At 42.9% G+C, this 16,519-nt stretch overlaps 1 protein-coding gene across 1 annotated transcript in view; it reads left to right on the forward strand.

Annotated features, from left to right (window-relative positions):
• Positions 1–16,519, forward strand: part of cacna2d3a (calcium channel, voltage-dependent, alpha 2/delta subunit 3a) — a 438,757-nt gene that overhangs the window by 353,685 nt on the left and 68,553 nt on the right. The window contains exons 27-30 of the mRNA XM_051653874.1: positions 6,946–7,007; positions 7,166–7,210; positions 13,101–13,163; positions 15,036–15,106. Of these exons, the coding sequence (XP_051509834.1) occupies positions 6,946–7,007; positions 7,166–7,210; positions 13,101–13,163; positions 15,036–15,106 (241 nt within the window). The remainder of the gene's footprint in view (positions 1–6,945; positions 7,008–7,165; positions 7,211–13,100; positions 13,164–15,035; positions 15,107–16,519) is intronic.

Raw genomic sequence — 16,519 nt, forward strand, 5'->3', positions numbered from 1 at the left:
TTTGATAAAATACTATTGTGTTTAAAAATATGTAATTAAATAATAATTGTATTTAGAAACCCAGTGAACAAGCCGAAGGTGACTGTGGCAAGGAACACAAAACCGGAGAAAAATAACCTTGGGAGAAACCAGGCTCACTGTGGGGGCCAGTTCCCCTCTGGCTAACATCATGAATATAATGCCAATATTACTTATGTATAGTGTAAGTCATAGTTTAAAATTATTAAACTAAATAAGTGTTAAGGGTCAGTGTTTAAACACAGATTTTGTATGAAATGTAAGGTTAATGACAAATGTCTTTGAAGTCCATCCTGGATTAACTGCAGAAGTTCACATAGATGCATTATACTTGTTAGTTGGCTGATGAAGGGTTGTGTTGGCAATTAAATGATAGTCTATGTATTTCATTATAAGAGTGTAGTCCATCATTAGACCGAGGTGATGCAGGCAGAGATCAGTGAGGTGCATCGCAGTTCAACCGGCCAGTAATTTCGGTGAGGTCTATCCTAAATCCAAGGTTCAGGCAATGGCATATGATGTATCCCATGTCTTATCCCAGTTGGAGTTGTCATCAGTTCATCCTCTTGTGGATTTTGATATTCTAGGAACTATTAACAGGCCACAATTTTGTGATCGTAATGAATGTGATGGAATATAGCGTGGTAGCAGGTCACTTAAGTACTGCGGAGCTAGACCATTCAAAGCTTTGTATGTAGTTAACAGAATTTTAAAATTAATATGAAATTTAACAGGTAGCCAATGTAACGACGATAAAATGGGGCTAATATGATCGTTTCTTGGTTCTAGTCAGCACTCTGGCTACTGCATTTTGAACCAATTGAAGTTTATTTATTGATCTTGCTGGACATCCTCCCAGTAATGCATTACAATAATCTAGTCTTGAGGTCATGAACGCATATATTAGTTTTTCGGCATCAGCAACAGAGAACGTGACGTAATTTAGCAATATTTCTTAGGTGGAAGAATTCTGTTCTACAAACATTGGTAATTTGATTTTCAAAGGACAGATTGGTATCAGATATAACACCTAAGTTCTTTGCTGTTGAAGACGATGTAACAGTATATTCATCGAGAGTCAAATTATATTTTAGCGGCTTATTTTTAGAGGTTTTTGGTCCAATAATTAGTACCTCTGTTTTGTCAGAATTGAGTAGAAGGACATTTCTGGCCATCCAGTCTTTTATTTCATTGATACACTCTACTAATTTGGAGAATTGTGAAATTTCGTCAGGTTTTGAAGAAATATAAAGTTGGGTATCGTCTGCATAACAGTGGAAACCTATTCCACGATTCCTAATAATATCTCCCAGGGGAAGCATATACAAGGAGAAAAGCAGAGGCCCTAACTGATCCCTGTGGCACTCCATACTTTACTTTTGTTTGGTTTGACAATTCTTCATTTACATAGACAAATTGGTAGCGGTCTGCTAAAAAGGACCTACAGTGCATCCGGAAAGTATTCACAGCACTTCACTTTTTCCACATTTTGTTATGTTACAGCCTTATTCCAAAATGGATTAAATTCATTATGTTCCTCAAAATTCTACAAACAATACCCCACAATGACAATGTGAAAGAAGTTTGTTTGAAATCTTTGCAAATTTATAAAAAAAAAAAAAAATGAAAAAAAAACATAAGTATTCACAGCCTTTCTGAGAGTCCTTCTTTGTTTCATCAGACCAGAGCATTTTGCCTTTTGGCAAACTCCAGGCGGGCTGTCATGTGCCTTTTACTGAGGAGTGGCTTCCGTCTGGCCACTCTACCATACAGGCCTGATTGGTGGAGTGCTGCAGAGATGGTTGTTCTTCTGGAAGATTCTCCTCTCTCCACAGAGAAATGCTGGAGCTCTGTCAGAGTGACCATCGGGTTCTTGGTCACCTCCCTGACTAAGGCCCTTCTCCCCCGATCGCTCAGTTTGGCCAGGCGGCCAGCTCTAGGAAGAGTCCTGGTGTTTCCAAACTTCTTCCATTTACGGATGATGGAGGCCACTGTGCTCATTGGGACCTTCAATGCTGCAGACATTTTTCTGTACCCTTCCCCAGATCTGTGCCTCTATACAATCCTGTCTCAGAGGTCTACAGACAATTCCTTGGACTTCATGGCTTGGTTTGTGCTCTGACATGCACTGTTAACTGTGGGACCTTATATAGACAGGTGTGTGCCTTTCCAAATCATGTCCAATAAACTGAATTTACCACAGGTGGACTCTAATCAAGTTGTAGAAACATCTTAAGGATGATCAGTGGAGACAGGATGCACCTGAGCTCAATTTTGAGTGTCATGGCAAAGGCTGTGAATACTTATGTACATGTGATTTATTTTTATTTTATTTTATTTTTTCATTTTTTATTTTTAATAAATTTGCAAAGATTTCAAACAAACTTCTTTCACGTTGTCATTATGGGGTATTGTTTGTAGAATTTTGAGGAAAATAATGAATTTAATCCATTTTGGAATAAGGCTGTAACATAACAAAATGTGGAAAAAGTGAAGCGCTGTGAATACTTTCCGGATGCACTGTAAACCATGTTAATGCAAGTCCACAAATGCCAACATAATTCTCTTGCCTATTCAAGAGAATGTCCTGATCTATCATGTCGAATGCAGCACTAAGATCTAAAAGCACTAGAAGTGAAATGCAGCCATGATCAGATGACAAGAGCAAGTCGTTTGTAACTCTGATAAGTGCGGTCTCTGTACTGTGATAGGGCCTAAATCCTGACTGAATTTATTCATATATACTATTTCTCTGTAGAAATGAACATAGTTGGGAGGATACTACTTTTTCTAGTATTTTTGACATAAACGGGAGATTTGAAATCGGTCTATAATTAGCCAGTTCTCCAGGACCAAGTTGTGGCTTCTTAATAAGCGGTTTGATAACTGCCATTTTAAAGTTTCTTGGGACATGTCCTAAGGATAGCGAAGAGTTAATAATATTAAGAAGATGTTCTGAGATTACAGGGAATACCTCTTTTAACCTGTTGATGCTCATTGACCCCACCCATGGGTTTGACTTTACTTTGCTTAAATTAGTTCACATTTACCATATAGTGTGCTGTTCAAAATTGTTCATAATGTTGACAAATTACACATCTTTATAATATGTCAACATTATTAACTCTTTTTTGACTAGACTATATAGTATATGTGAACTAATTTAAGCAAAGTGACATCAGTTCTTGGGGGGGGTGGGCATGCACATCAACAGGTTAAGAGCTTAGTTGGTATTGGATCTAACATACATGTTGTGGCTTTTGATGTTTCAATAAGTTTTGTTAGCTCTTCATGACCTATGAATGTGAAGGATTGAAGTTGCACGTGAGGAAAATTATGAGACACTGTTTTCTGAGGTACTGTGACAGATGATTGCATAATTCCAATTTTATTTCTGATTATTTAAATTTTATCAGTAAAGAAATTCATGAAGTCATTACTCTTGTGCTGCGATGGAATATCTGGTTCAGTTAAGGCTTTATTCCTAACCAATTTAGCCACAGTACTGAATAAACACCTAGGATTGTTGTGGTTATTATCTATAAGTTTGCTAAAATATTCTGACCTGGCAGCTTTTAGTGCCTGTCTGTAGCTACAGACACTATCCTTCCATGCACCGCAAAATACTTCTAATTTTGCATTCTTCCACTTGCGCTCCATTTTCTGAGCTGCTCTCTTGAGAGCATGAATGTGATCATTGTACCATGGTGCAGGGCTTTTCTCTTTAATTTTCTTTAATCAAAGGGGGGCGGCACTATCAAGAGTGCTAGTGAAGACTGTATTTATAGTTTCTGTTATTTCATCAAGTTCTTGTAGTCTTTGGGGCTTATTGAGTGTATGAGATAGATCTGGAAGATTATTAGTGAAGCTTTAGTGGTCGAAAGAATAGTTCTACCTGAACGATATCATGATTTAGATTGAGTAACATTAGTTGATCGCAGCATACAAGAGATGAGGTAATGATCTGAGATGTCATCGCTCTGTGGTAGAATTTCTATGTGGACAGAATTAAATCTAGTGTATGATTATGGCAATGAGTTGGTCCTGTCACATTTTGTCTGACTCCAAGGGAATTGAGAATATAGATAAATGCTAATCCCAATGTGTCATTTTCATTATCTATGTGAATGTTGAAGTCACCAACAGTTAAAACTCTATCTACAGTAACTACAAGATCTGTTAAAAAATTAGCAAATTCACCAAGGAAATCAGAATAAGGCCCGGGTGATCTATATACTGTAGCAAGGGCAAAAGACGACAGAGTTTTTTATATCTGATGGTGTCACATTAAGCATTATTAGTTCAAAAGACTTAAAGGAATAGTTCACCTAAAAATGAAAATTTGCTGATAATTTAATCCAAGAGTTTCTTTCTTCATCAAAACAGAATTTAAGATTTTTAGGATTTCATTCCTCCTCCTTTAAACAATGCAAGTGAATATACTCCATTTTTTGACAGTCCAAAATACATATTTAGGTTGCATCAAAATAATGCAATAATGCATTTTCTTTGGGGTTTCTGAAGGTTGAACACACACTAAACGACCATTATGAACAATACACTTATACAAATACAAATCTACAGCAAAGACAATTAAACTTTTGTACAGCACTACTTCTCTTGTAAACAATGACGCACTTCTTGCCTCCTCCTCCACGTGACGCGTGACCTTACCAACGAGCTTATATCATCCCTCTCATGAGCGTGTGTTACAGAGATGTACTGAAGCAAAAATTTGTAGTTAAAAAGTATATAAATATTGTTTTGTTTCTAAAAATAATCAATCGTTTGGGTTCAGAAGAACTTTATTTGTTGACTGGAGTTGTGTGGATTATTTTGATGCACCGTAAATATGAGTTTTGGACCGTCAAAAAATGGAGTACATTCACTTGCATTGTTTAAAGGAGGAGGCACGAAATGAAATCCTAAAAATCTTAAATTCTGTTTTGATGAAGAAAGAAACTCAGATACATCTTGAATGGCCTGAGGGTGAGTAAATTATCAGAAAAAACTAAGATTAATAAATGCTGTAGAAGTATTATTCATTGATAGTTCATGTTAACTAATGTCGTTTACTAATGTTAACAAATGGAACCTTGTAATATTTTTTAATGTTTTACTCGTGTGCCACAATAATGTAATGCATTTTGATTATCTGAATTATTATTTTTATAATATATAAATATTATTTATAATTATTTAAATATAACTATTTATAATTATTTAATCATTATTGAATTATTGTTATTTGAGGGACTTTCTCAACAAATATTTATATATGAGATTAAATGCGATTAATTTGATTAATCAATCTGCATACCATGTAATTAATATGATAATTAACATGTAATTCGATAATAATAATATATTAATAATATAATAATGCTTAATATTAAAATACATTCATATTTACTATCACTTATATTAGTATTGAAGCAATGGTACTTTTAACATCATTACAAGATGATAAAAACATTCAGTGCTCTAATTAAAACATTCACGGCTTAATCTCTGGTAGCCTGCCTATAACACCGGCGCAGGCATCATTTATGCAGTTTAGAACACGGACATACCGAAGGCATGTATTTTAGGGGTTGGGGATGTTCTTGTTCTAGAGAGCATTTGATTGGACAAAATTTCTCCACCGTATGTAGTTGTAATTTTCTGGGTTACTGCTTCTGGAATAGAGTGAAGTTTTGAAGAGTGGAAATTGTCAACGTTTAAGAGTAAACTAGCATATAACATAAATACTCCAAAAATTTAAATTCTCTAATCATTTACTCAATCTCATGCCATCCCAGAAGATATCTCAGCTCTGTAGGTCCATACAATACAAAGTGAATGGTAGCCAGAACTTTGAAGATCCAAAAAGCATATGAAGGCAGCATAAAAGTAATCCATATGACTCCAGTGGTTAAATCCATATCTTCAGAAGCGATATGATAGGTGTGGATGAGAAATAGGTCAATATTAAAAAAAAAATATATATATATTTTTACTTAAAATCTATTCTTTCACCACCGCTCATAATATAATAATACTGTATTTTATATTATATATTATAATTTTACATATTATATATTTTACTCCCATCTACTGAGGTACTTTGACTTGGGAATTAACATTATTTGCATTTGAACATTATATTTTCAGGTAAATCAGCGTACGTATTTTAGAGAAATTATGTACATTTCTGTTGACGCAAATAAATGTGGGTTGTAAGGGCCAATGAAGGATACACCTCCTGCATCCTCTAAATTCCTGTGAAAGAATGTCGCATTCAAAGGCTGCATTCGGAGTGTCCTACTTGCTTTCCTGAAACGCCTCTGTGACATATGCTGCTGACAAATGCGACATCCGGAGCACACAGCCTTCTAAACGAGACAGCTATAGTAGAGCTGTTTGACAGTAGATTTAAAGTAAAATTGGCTTAATTATTGATCTGTTTCCTCACCCACACCTATCATATCACTTCTGAAAATATGGATTTAACCACTGTAGTTATATGGATTACTTTTATGCTGCCTTTATATGCTTTTTGGACCTTCAATGTTTTGGTCACCATTGTATGAAGCAACAGAGCTGAGATAATCTTAAAAATCTTTTTTTGTGTTCTTCAGAAGAAAGAGAGTCATGCACATCTGGGATGTCATGAGGGTGAATAAATTATGAAAGAATTTACATTTTTGGGTAAACTATCCCTTTAAAACTAATAGACATTGACTACAAGCAAAACATCTTAAACTGTGATTTCATGAGGTCTTTAAGACGTAGCTCTCTAAAAATAGGACCAAGAATTTTTGCTTGTGATGAGAATATTAGGTCATTTTATTTATCACATAAGAACAGACACATACTGACAAACATGTTCAACAGCTGTGATGAGCTCTTGTTGTTGTTTAATGTGTGAAGTTCATTGTGTTACAGCTGTTGGGATACAAATGAAACTAGAGTTCTTCCAGAGAAAGTTTTGGACTGCTAGCAGACAGGTAAATACACACACACACAAACAGACACAAACACAAACAGACACAATTCACTTATCCCCATTGTCGTTTTCAGCTTATCATTATCAATGTGGATCATATATCTGTTTCTATTCATGTTGCTTTCTGGTGTAATAGTGTGTTTCTCTTGTATCCTGAAGTGTGCAGCTCTGGATGGGAAGTGTACTATCAGCTGTGACAATGATGTAAGACATTTTCTCTTTACCTTCTTAACTTGCCAATGTTAGATCACCTTTAGTTCCCTCCTGTTACAAACTCAAATTAAAGGGATAATTTTGACATTTATAGTTGATATATAGAGCTGTAAAACGTCATGGTTAATTCCGTAACCTCCGTTCCCTGATGGAGGGAACGAGACGTGTCGATGTAGTGACACTAGGGGTCACTCTTGGGAGCCCGAGACACCTCTGGTCTTTGATAAAAGGCCAATGAAAATTGGTGAGTGGTATTTGCATGCCACTCCCCCGGACATACGGGTATAAAAGGAGCTGGTATGCAACCACTCATTCAGATTTTATGCTGAGGAGCCGAGACAAGGTCCGGCCATTTCAGCGGGTAGTTCAGCGTTGTGGCAGGAGGGACACAACGTCTCATTCCCTCCATCAGGGAACGGAGGTTACAGAAGTAACCATGACGTTCCCTATCTGTCACTCACTCGACGTTGTGTCAATGTAGTGACACTAGGGGTCCCTATACTAAACGCCGCAACAGACTGAACTGTGTTACATGAACTGCAGGTGTGTGATGGGCAGACAACTGTGTGCCTCGTAGCCAGCGCACCAGGCCGACATGTAACCTCCCCAACATAGTTATGAGTGTCGAATGGCCCTTTGGGGACAAGTCGACTACCCAAAAGATAGAGACAGGCTAACCCAGTCGTGGCCTCTTTTCCCCTTCTTTTTTTCCACTCCCTAAAAAACAAGGGGGGTTATCCAACTGGGCCGCCAGGTCTAGTCGGGGGGTGTCCCTCCCAAGGGGAGGACACCGCGGAGACCACATCTCGCCCAAAGAGAGGGGGGATATTTAAGTGGAAAAATACATAACATGATCTTGCTGACCATGTGGAGAGTCTCATGGTAGATCCTACCCAACGGGGGAGGAGTTACTACAAACATGGAGACTGTCCAAGGAAGACGCAGTTTGCCAACAGGGAAATTAATTAGCGGAAGATATACATCGCATGGGGTTACCTTACAGGGAACTGCCACATGTGGAGCACCTACCCCAGAACAGGCCTCTTAGTTAGCATGTGTACTGGGCCGGCAGCGAGTCTCTCCGAAAACTCGACTGCCACAGGGCTCGGAGGAAGTCAACCAGGGAACATAGTTTGTGAACACTACTGGGAATTAATGGCGCATGTCTTCAGCTCAGAGGAGGTGAAAGGCGCTACGTGCAAGCGATACACCCGGCCGGTTATCCCGCGCTTATCCACTTGTATTGCATGCCACTACCTGGGACAAAACCGGTTCCACCAGGAGGTTGTAGAACCTTGCAAAGGTGTTGGGTGTTGCCCAGCCCGCTGCTCTGCAAATGTCTGTTAGAGAGGCACCCCTGGCCACGGCCCAGGAGGCCGCTATACCCCTGGTAGAATCGGCACGTCCTGGGCGTGATATGCCATAGCTATGGCGTCAATGAGCCAGTGGGCGATCCTCTGCTTGGAGACAGCGCTTCCTTTCCGCTGTGCACCAAAGCAGACAAAAAGCTGCTCAGAGATCCTAAAGCTCTACGTGCGATCCAAATAAATGCATAAAGCGCGCACCGGACACAGCAACGACAGGGCTGGGTCTGCTTCCTCCTGGGGCAGTGCTCGCAGGTTCACCACCTGGTCCCTAAAAGGGGTCATGGGAACCTTGGGCACATAGCCCGGTTGGGGTCTCAGGATCACGTGAGAGTAGCCCGGACCGAACTCCAGGCACGTTTCGCTGACATAGAATGCTTGCAGGTCTCCTACCCTCTTGATGGAAGTGAGCGCAGTCAGGAGGGCAGTCTTCAAAGAGAGTGCCTTAAGCTCAGCTGACTGCAAAGGCTCAAAGGGGGCTCTCTGTAGACCCTGAAGAACTACAGGGAGGTCCCATAAGGGAATGAGGTGCGGTCTGGAGGGATTCAGCCTCCTGGTGCCTCTCAGGAACCTGATGATCAGGTCGTGCTTTCCTAAGGACTTACCGTCCACTGTGTCGTGGTGTGCTGCTATAGCAGCAACATACACCTTCAAGGTGGAAGGTGACAGCCGCCCTTCCAACCTCTCCTGCAGAAGGAAAGCACCGATCTGACTGCGCATCTCTGGGGTCTTCCCGTCGGGAAGAACACCACTTAGCAAACAGATGCCACTTAAAGGCATACAGGTGCCTCGTAGAGGGGGCCCTAGCCTGAGTGATCGTGTCTACCACCACAGGTGGTAGAACGCTTAGGTCTTCCATGTCCCATCCAGGGGCCAGACATGGAGATTCCAGAGGTCTGGTGCGGGTGCCAGATGGTGCCCTGTCCCTGAGAAAGAAGGTCCTTCTTCGGGGGAATTCGCCGGGGGGGGGGGGCTGTCACAAGTGGGAGGATTCTTGGGAGGCGAACAGGTCTACCTGTGCCTGTCCGAATAGACTCCAAATCAGCTGGACCACCTGAGGGTGGAGTCTCCACTCTCCCCTCAGGGTAAACTGCCGTGACAGTGCGTCCGCTGTAGTGTTGAGGTCGCCCGGGATGTGAGTGGCTCACAGCGACTTGAAGTGCTGCTGACTCCAGAGGAGGAGACGGCGGGCGAGTTGTGACATACAACGAGAGCGCAGACCGCCTTGGGACTCGAGTCTGAAGCCAGTGCTGAAGCGGTCTCATATGCATCAATCCGAGTGGGGTGGCCACCGCTGAGGATGCCACATGCCCCAGGAGCCTCTGAAAGAGTTTCAGTGGAACGACTGTTTTCTGTTTGAACGCCTTCAAACAGGCCAGCACCGACTGTGCATGCTCATTCTTGAGGCGTGCTGTCAAAGAGACTGAGTCCAACTCCAAACCGAGGAAAGAGATGCTCTGAATCGGGAGGAGCTTGCTCTTTTCCCAGTTAACCTGAAGCCCTAATCAGCTGAGGTGTGAGAGCACTAAGTCCCTGTGTGCACATGACATGTCCCGAGAGTGAGCTAGGATTAGCCAATCATCAGTTGAGAATGCGAATGCCCACTTCCCTTAACGGGGCAAGGGCTGCCTCTGTGACCTTCGTGAAGATGCGAGGGGACAAGGACAGGCCGAAAGGGAGGACCTTGTACTGATACGCCTGACCCTCGAATGCAAACCGCAGGAAGGGTCTGTGTCGAGGTAGAATCGAGACGTGGAAGTACACGTCCTTCAGGTCTACCGCCGCGAACCATTCTTGATGCCGGACGCTCGCCAGAATGCTTTTTGCATCAGCATCTTTAATGGGAGTCTGTGTAAAGCCCGGTTCAGTACTCGCAGGTCCAAGATTGGCCGCAACCCACCGCCTTTTTTGGTACGATGAAGTAGGGGCTGTAAAACCCCTTCTTCATCTCGGCCGGAGGGACAGGTTCTATCGCACCATTCCGTAGGAGGGTGGCGATCTCCGCACGCAAGGTAGCAGTGTTTTCGTCCTTCACCAAGGTGAAGTGGATACCGCTGAACCTGGATGGACGCCTGGCGAACTGAATTGCGCAGCCGAGTCGGACAGTCCGGACCAGCCATCACGATGGATTGGAAAGTGCAAGCCACGCATCCAAGCTCTGCGTGAGGGGGACCAAAGGGACAATCTCGTCGGATGGACCGGCGGGTGGGGCCTCGTGGTGGGGCGGAGCTCGAGGTGCCATACCATGTCGTGGCCATGCTGAGTTCAGGGACATCAAAGTCCTTACCTGGCTCCTTGTGACCACCCCCGGAACAGCCTGGGACGGGGAGGAAGAGGCCTGCCCTCATGACCCGTGGATACTGTCACATCGGGGACGGATTTGTGCCACAGCTGGGCGCTCAGGGGCGGGAAGACTGCCACTGGAGCGCCAAACCTGCCAAATAGAGTGGTGGACGTGGTCGTGATGACGGCCGTGCACACTGGATACATGACCCAGGGAACAAGGAAACAGCTCTTGCTGAACTCTTGGGTACTGCAGCCACTTGGGCATGCAGCGCAATTAAATGCAAAGGTAACAAAAAGATTCTCCTCCCGACCCTCGACCAGGGGATGGAGTGGACTGCTTACCAGCTCCAGAGCAATGGGTTACGTCGTCCCTGGGTCGCCCGTCTCAGAGGCGCTTTGAAGCCTTTCACGGGTTCTGGAGCGTCTGCTTCCTGCGGTGGGCTCCACGCTGGGGCCGGGCCGAAGGGGCGGGCTGCGGCGGAGCCGGTGCAGTCACCGCAAGGGGACGCCCTTGGCGACAAGCAGACGGGGTGCGGGATCTTGAGCCACACCATTGCAGGATATGCCGGATAGCCTCCGTCTGCTGCTTCACCGTCGAGGACTGCTGGGCAAAGTCCTCGACGGTGTAGCCGAATAGGCCAGCCTGGGAGATGGGGCAGCAAGGAACTGTGTCTTGTCGGCCTCACCCATCTCGACCAGGTTGAGCCAAAGGTGGCACTCCTGGACCACTAGTGTGAACATCGTCTGCCTGAGAGACCGCGCTGTGACCTTCGTCGCTCGGAGAGCGAGGTCGGTCGCCGAGCGCAGTTCCTGCATCAATCCCGGGGCGGAACTACCCTCATGCAGTTCCTTTAGCGCCATGGCGGTCTTGCAGGAGAGCCATGGCGTGCAGGGTGGAGGTGGCTTGTCCAGCGGCACCGTAAGCCTTGGCCGTCAGAGACGATGTAAACCTACAGGCCTTGGATGGGAGCTTTGGGCACCTGCGCCAGGTGGCTGCACTCTGCGGGCATAGGTGCACCGCGAGCGCCTTTATCCACGGGGGGGATTGCCGAATAGCCCTTGGCCGCCCCACCATCGAGGGTAGTGAGGGCGGGAAAGCTGAAAGATCGGGACCGGGCAGTAAAAAGTGCCTCCCACGACCGTGTCAGCTCTTCATGCACTTCCGGGAAGAAAGGAACGGGGGCGGGGCATGGCTTTAAGTAGCGCTTTTCCCGGCTGCCCGGGAAAGCATGTCGTCATCTCCGCGTCAGCCTGTGACTGGGCAACCGCACCAGAAGGGAGGAGCCCAGCTGAGGCTTCCACGTCCGACTGGACGAGCCCGCTCTCCGATGCTGTGCTCGAGAGCTAATCACTTTCACGGGCTCCGAATAAGAGGTTGAACTCGCCATGAGACGAGCCGGCGGACTCATCCGGAAGCCCAATCAGGGCAGACGAGCATGCTGGGGAATGGGAGGTCCGCGGGGGGATACCTGGTGGAGGCGGTCCCATTGGAGTCCCCAAATCACCCCCAGTGCTAGCCACGCTGGCCTCATACTTTCTTACGAAGGTAAGCCGCAACCGCATCGTTGCCATGGACATGTTCTCGCAATGAGTACATGACCCATCCACGAATGCTGTCTCCGCGTAAGCAGTGCCCAGACACGAAAGACAGTGATCGTGACCGTCAGAAGGCCAGAGATAATGAGCGCAACCAGGAATAACACACGAAGGAAAGGCATTTTTAAAAAGACACGTCTTTAAAAAGACGTTCCATGTGTGCCGCTCTTTTAGAGAAATGTACTCTTTTAGAGAAATATACTCTTATTTCTGCCGAAGCGCCCAGGGGCATTCTCTGCAGTGCACCAGTGCAGAGGTGGGAGAAGCCACTGAAATGCGCCGTCAGATCCAGCAGAGGTGAATGAACAGTCATGGGAATACCAGCTCCTTTTATACCCGTATGTCCGGGGGAGTGGCATGCAAATACCACTCGCCAATTTTCATTGGTCTTTTATCAAAGACCATAGGTGTCTCGGGCTCCCAAGAGTGACCCCTAGTGTCACTACATCAACACAACGTCGAGTGAGTGACAGATAGGGAACTATTTATTTTTTCGGTTTAAGGTAAATCTGTTTTTGTGTGTGTTTTTTTCTTACCCCTTGATCAACTGGTGTACTAGGTATTGTCTTATTTTAGAAAACAGGATATCCGTATCTACATTGTGTGAAAAATGATTATTTTTGCACTCTGTGTAGGACATCAGTTGTTACCTTATAGACAACAATGGATTCATTATTGTCGCTGAGGATTTGGCTTTGGTGAGAAACATCTCAAACATTATCCAGTTCGCTCAGATCACTATTCATAAATATGTGAATGTTATAGTCATATATTCTGATATAGTAACAGAAATATAATATGCCACATTTACTGAAAGCATGTAAGGTTGCATGACAAAATGAAAACATCCATTAAATCCACATTACAAACTGAATTGCAAAAATAAACATTGTTTTCAAACAGCTTTTCCAAATACTCCCTCTTTAATCCACTGCTCGAACAAACAGATAGTCCCGCCCCAAACTCCGGCCATCAGTTTAGTTAATGTTGCTGTGTATTGTGCAACTCAAACAAACAGAGGAATGTTTCATAGTGCCACAGTGTTATACTTTTTAGGGAACTCAACCTACAAATTATTTACTTATTGTTGTCTCTGCATATTATGCTGGGATAAGAGAAAGTATTTTAACAAAGAAAAAAAAGAAAAAGATTTATTTTATTAAAAAAACAAGATTTTGTGATTTTTTTAAAGTTTTGAAGTTTGACAGGGAGAAAACACTGACAGGTTCTGGTAATCTTGCGATGAGGTATAGACACAGAAGGAAATTAAATAATATTAGCGTAGATCACATTTCCTTCATTATAGAACAGAGTTATAAATTAAGTGAATTGGGTCCAATTTCAGTAGACCTGCCTAATGCAGCAAAACTAAGGGTTTGAGGAATATTGTAAATCAGACAGTAGTAGCTAAGGACTTGAGTATTTAAGCTTAGATTATGGTGTTTTCACACCTGTCTCATTTGGAGCATTTCTTTCAGAACCTGGTGCACTTTCTCCCTTAGTTCAGTTCGTTTAGGCATATTTGAACACTGCAATCGCACTCGGATCTACACCAAAACAATCGGCCCGAGACCGCCTGGACTACCACTCCTGGAGTCACGAGTTCGAGTCCAGGGTGTGCTGAGTGACTCCACCAGGTTTCCTAAGCAAACAATTGGCACAGTTGCTAGGGTGCGAAGAGTCTTGTGGGTTACCTTACTCATGGTCGCTATATGGTGGTTCTCGCTCTTGGTGGGGTGCGTGGTGAGTTGTGTGTGAATGCTGCAGTGAATAGCGTAAGTCTCCACATGCACTAAGTCTCCACAGTAACGCGCTAACTTGGAGAATTGGGAAATTTCAGCAGGTCTAGAGGAAATATAAAGCTGATTATCATTTGTACAACAGTTAAATCTAATTTAATGTTTCCTGATAAAGTCTCCTAAGGCAAACATGTACAGGTAGAACAGCAGAAGACCTAATACAGAGCCTTGTGACACTCTTGTGACAGATAAGTAGGGTCTAAAGCAGGTTAATTCCTGTCCACACATGCCAACATAATTCTTGAGCCTATCCAAGAGAATGTCATGTTCTACTGTGTTGAAGGCAGCACTAAGATCTAATAGCAAAAGAAAAATGTAGCCACTGTCAGGTGATAAAAACAAGTCTTTGTACTATGATGGGGCCTAATTTCGAAATTGAAATTCTTCAGAATTACTATTTCTCTGCAAAAAATAACAAAGTTGGGAGGACATAGCTTTTCTAGTGTTTTTGACGTAAGATGTACCGATATTTAAAAAAATTACATTTTTAAAACAATCCACTTACCTCTAAACCTAACCCTACCCCTAAACCCTTCCGTACCCCAACCAGAAAACCACATATACACACAATATATATCAAATGCATTGAATTAAATGCTTATTTTTTTAATGGAAGAGTTTCACAGAAAACCACAAAAATACACAATAAGTATCAAATGTTTAATTTTTTAATGGAAGTACATAGTAGTTACAGACACCTAATAAAAACACCTAGTAAAGTGGGACACTGTCTTGTAGAGTTTTCTGGTGAAGTGTGAGTGTCTCTTGCAGACAGGAGTGTTCTTCGGGGAAGCTGAAGGAGCAGTGATGAGCAAACTCATTTCAATGGGCTCTTTTATAAGGTACGACAATGTTCAAGCAGAATCAGATAAGAATCTGACATTGCTAGTTCAAAAAATGCGCACAAACCTCCGTTACTAATTTGAAAATGTCACTTTAGAACTAGTAATGACGGCCTGGGCTGTTTCTAGTTATTGGAGAAACAAGGATGTGTGTTTGTGTGTTAGAGAGAGAGAGAGAGATTGAGCATGTGCACCTGCGTCTGTCGTGACTTTCAAGTAGAGATGTTGTAGTGTGTTAGTTAGCTTGCTGAAGATGTCATTTTGGACAGATACATCCAAGCAGGAGTATTCTTTCCTGTTTCGCGGTAGCTGGTGCACAAGAGTCATACATTTTAGAAACTGTTCTCTCTGTCGCCATGTCGAATGTTCACATCTTCACCAATGTGGAAACTCCAGTAAAAGGTTGTTGCGCCTCTCACCTGTGATAAGTCTTAATGTGCTGTAGTAGTTATCTGAGCGATCATGGAGTGAGAGACAATACCGATGACTTCAAACCACTCTCTGATGCTGACTGACAGCACTGACACAATGCACATCAACTCAATTGCCTCACAACACAAAATGGATAGATACATACTATTTAGCCGGTGGCTAAATCTAAACTATTTAGTCATTCACTACAGCAACTGTTCTGATCTCTTCACAACATTGAAACTCAGGTATTAGTTAAGCACATGAGTATGTTTTAGTTTTTTTCTGTCTGTTATGTCTCTGAGCTGTGATAAGCCTTAATGCTGACACTGTTAGTTTAACTGTATTTCCCAGCTGTAATGTTGTAGTAGTAATCCACGCGATCACGGAGTGAGAGACAATGCCGATGACTTCAAAGAAACCGCTCGCTGATTGATGTGCGCTGACTCATTGCACATCAAACTTTACTGGCTCATAACACACAAAAATTGTCTTTTGACGCCACCTGCTGGCTAATATCTTTAATGTCACAGGGAAAAATGAAAAGACACACACCTAGCTGCTTTTACACATCTGTGCTGCTCTTACCCTTTGGTTTATAGCCACAAAAACAAGCGGAGTGATACAAACAGTGAAGCGTCTGAGTGCTGATATTGAAACATCAGTACTGATGGACCATCTCTCGGCCAATCAGATTCGATGACTGGAAATAATTGTTGTATATACAGCATACATCGATGAGCTTAAACATTATGACCACTCACAGGTAAAGCGAATAACGTTGATTATCTCCTAACAAGGCCACATGTCAAGGTCTCGGTAGATTAGTCTAGTCAAGTCATTTTTATTTGTTTCACAACACACATAGTTTCAAAGCAGCTTTACAGAAGATCAGGCATTAACAGAAGATAAAACTGTAATATCTATAATGTCTTAGAGTCATCATTGTGTAGTTTGATAAAATACAATTGTGAATTGTGTTTAAAAATAAGTTATTAAATA

Source organism: Myxocyprinus asiaticus, chromosome 24 (assembly GCF_019703515.2).
Source record: "Myxocyprinus asiaticus isolate MX2 ecotype Aquarium Trade chromosome 24, UBuf_Myxa_2, whole genome shotgun sequence".
Lineage (NCBI taxonomy): Eukaryota > Metazoa > Chordata > Actinopteri > Cypriniformes > Catostomidae > Myxocyprinus > Myxocyprinus asiaticus.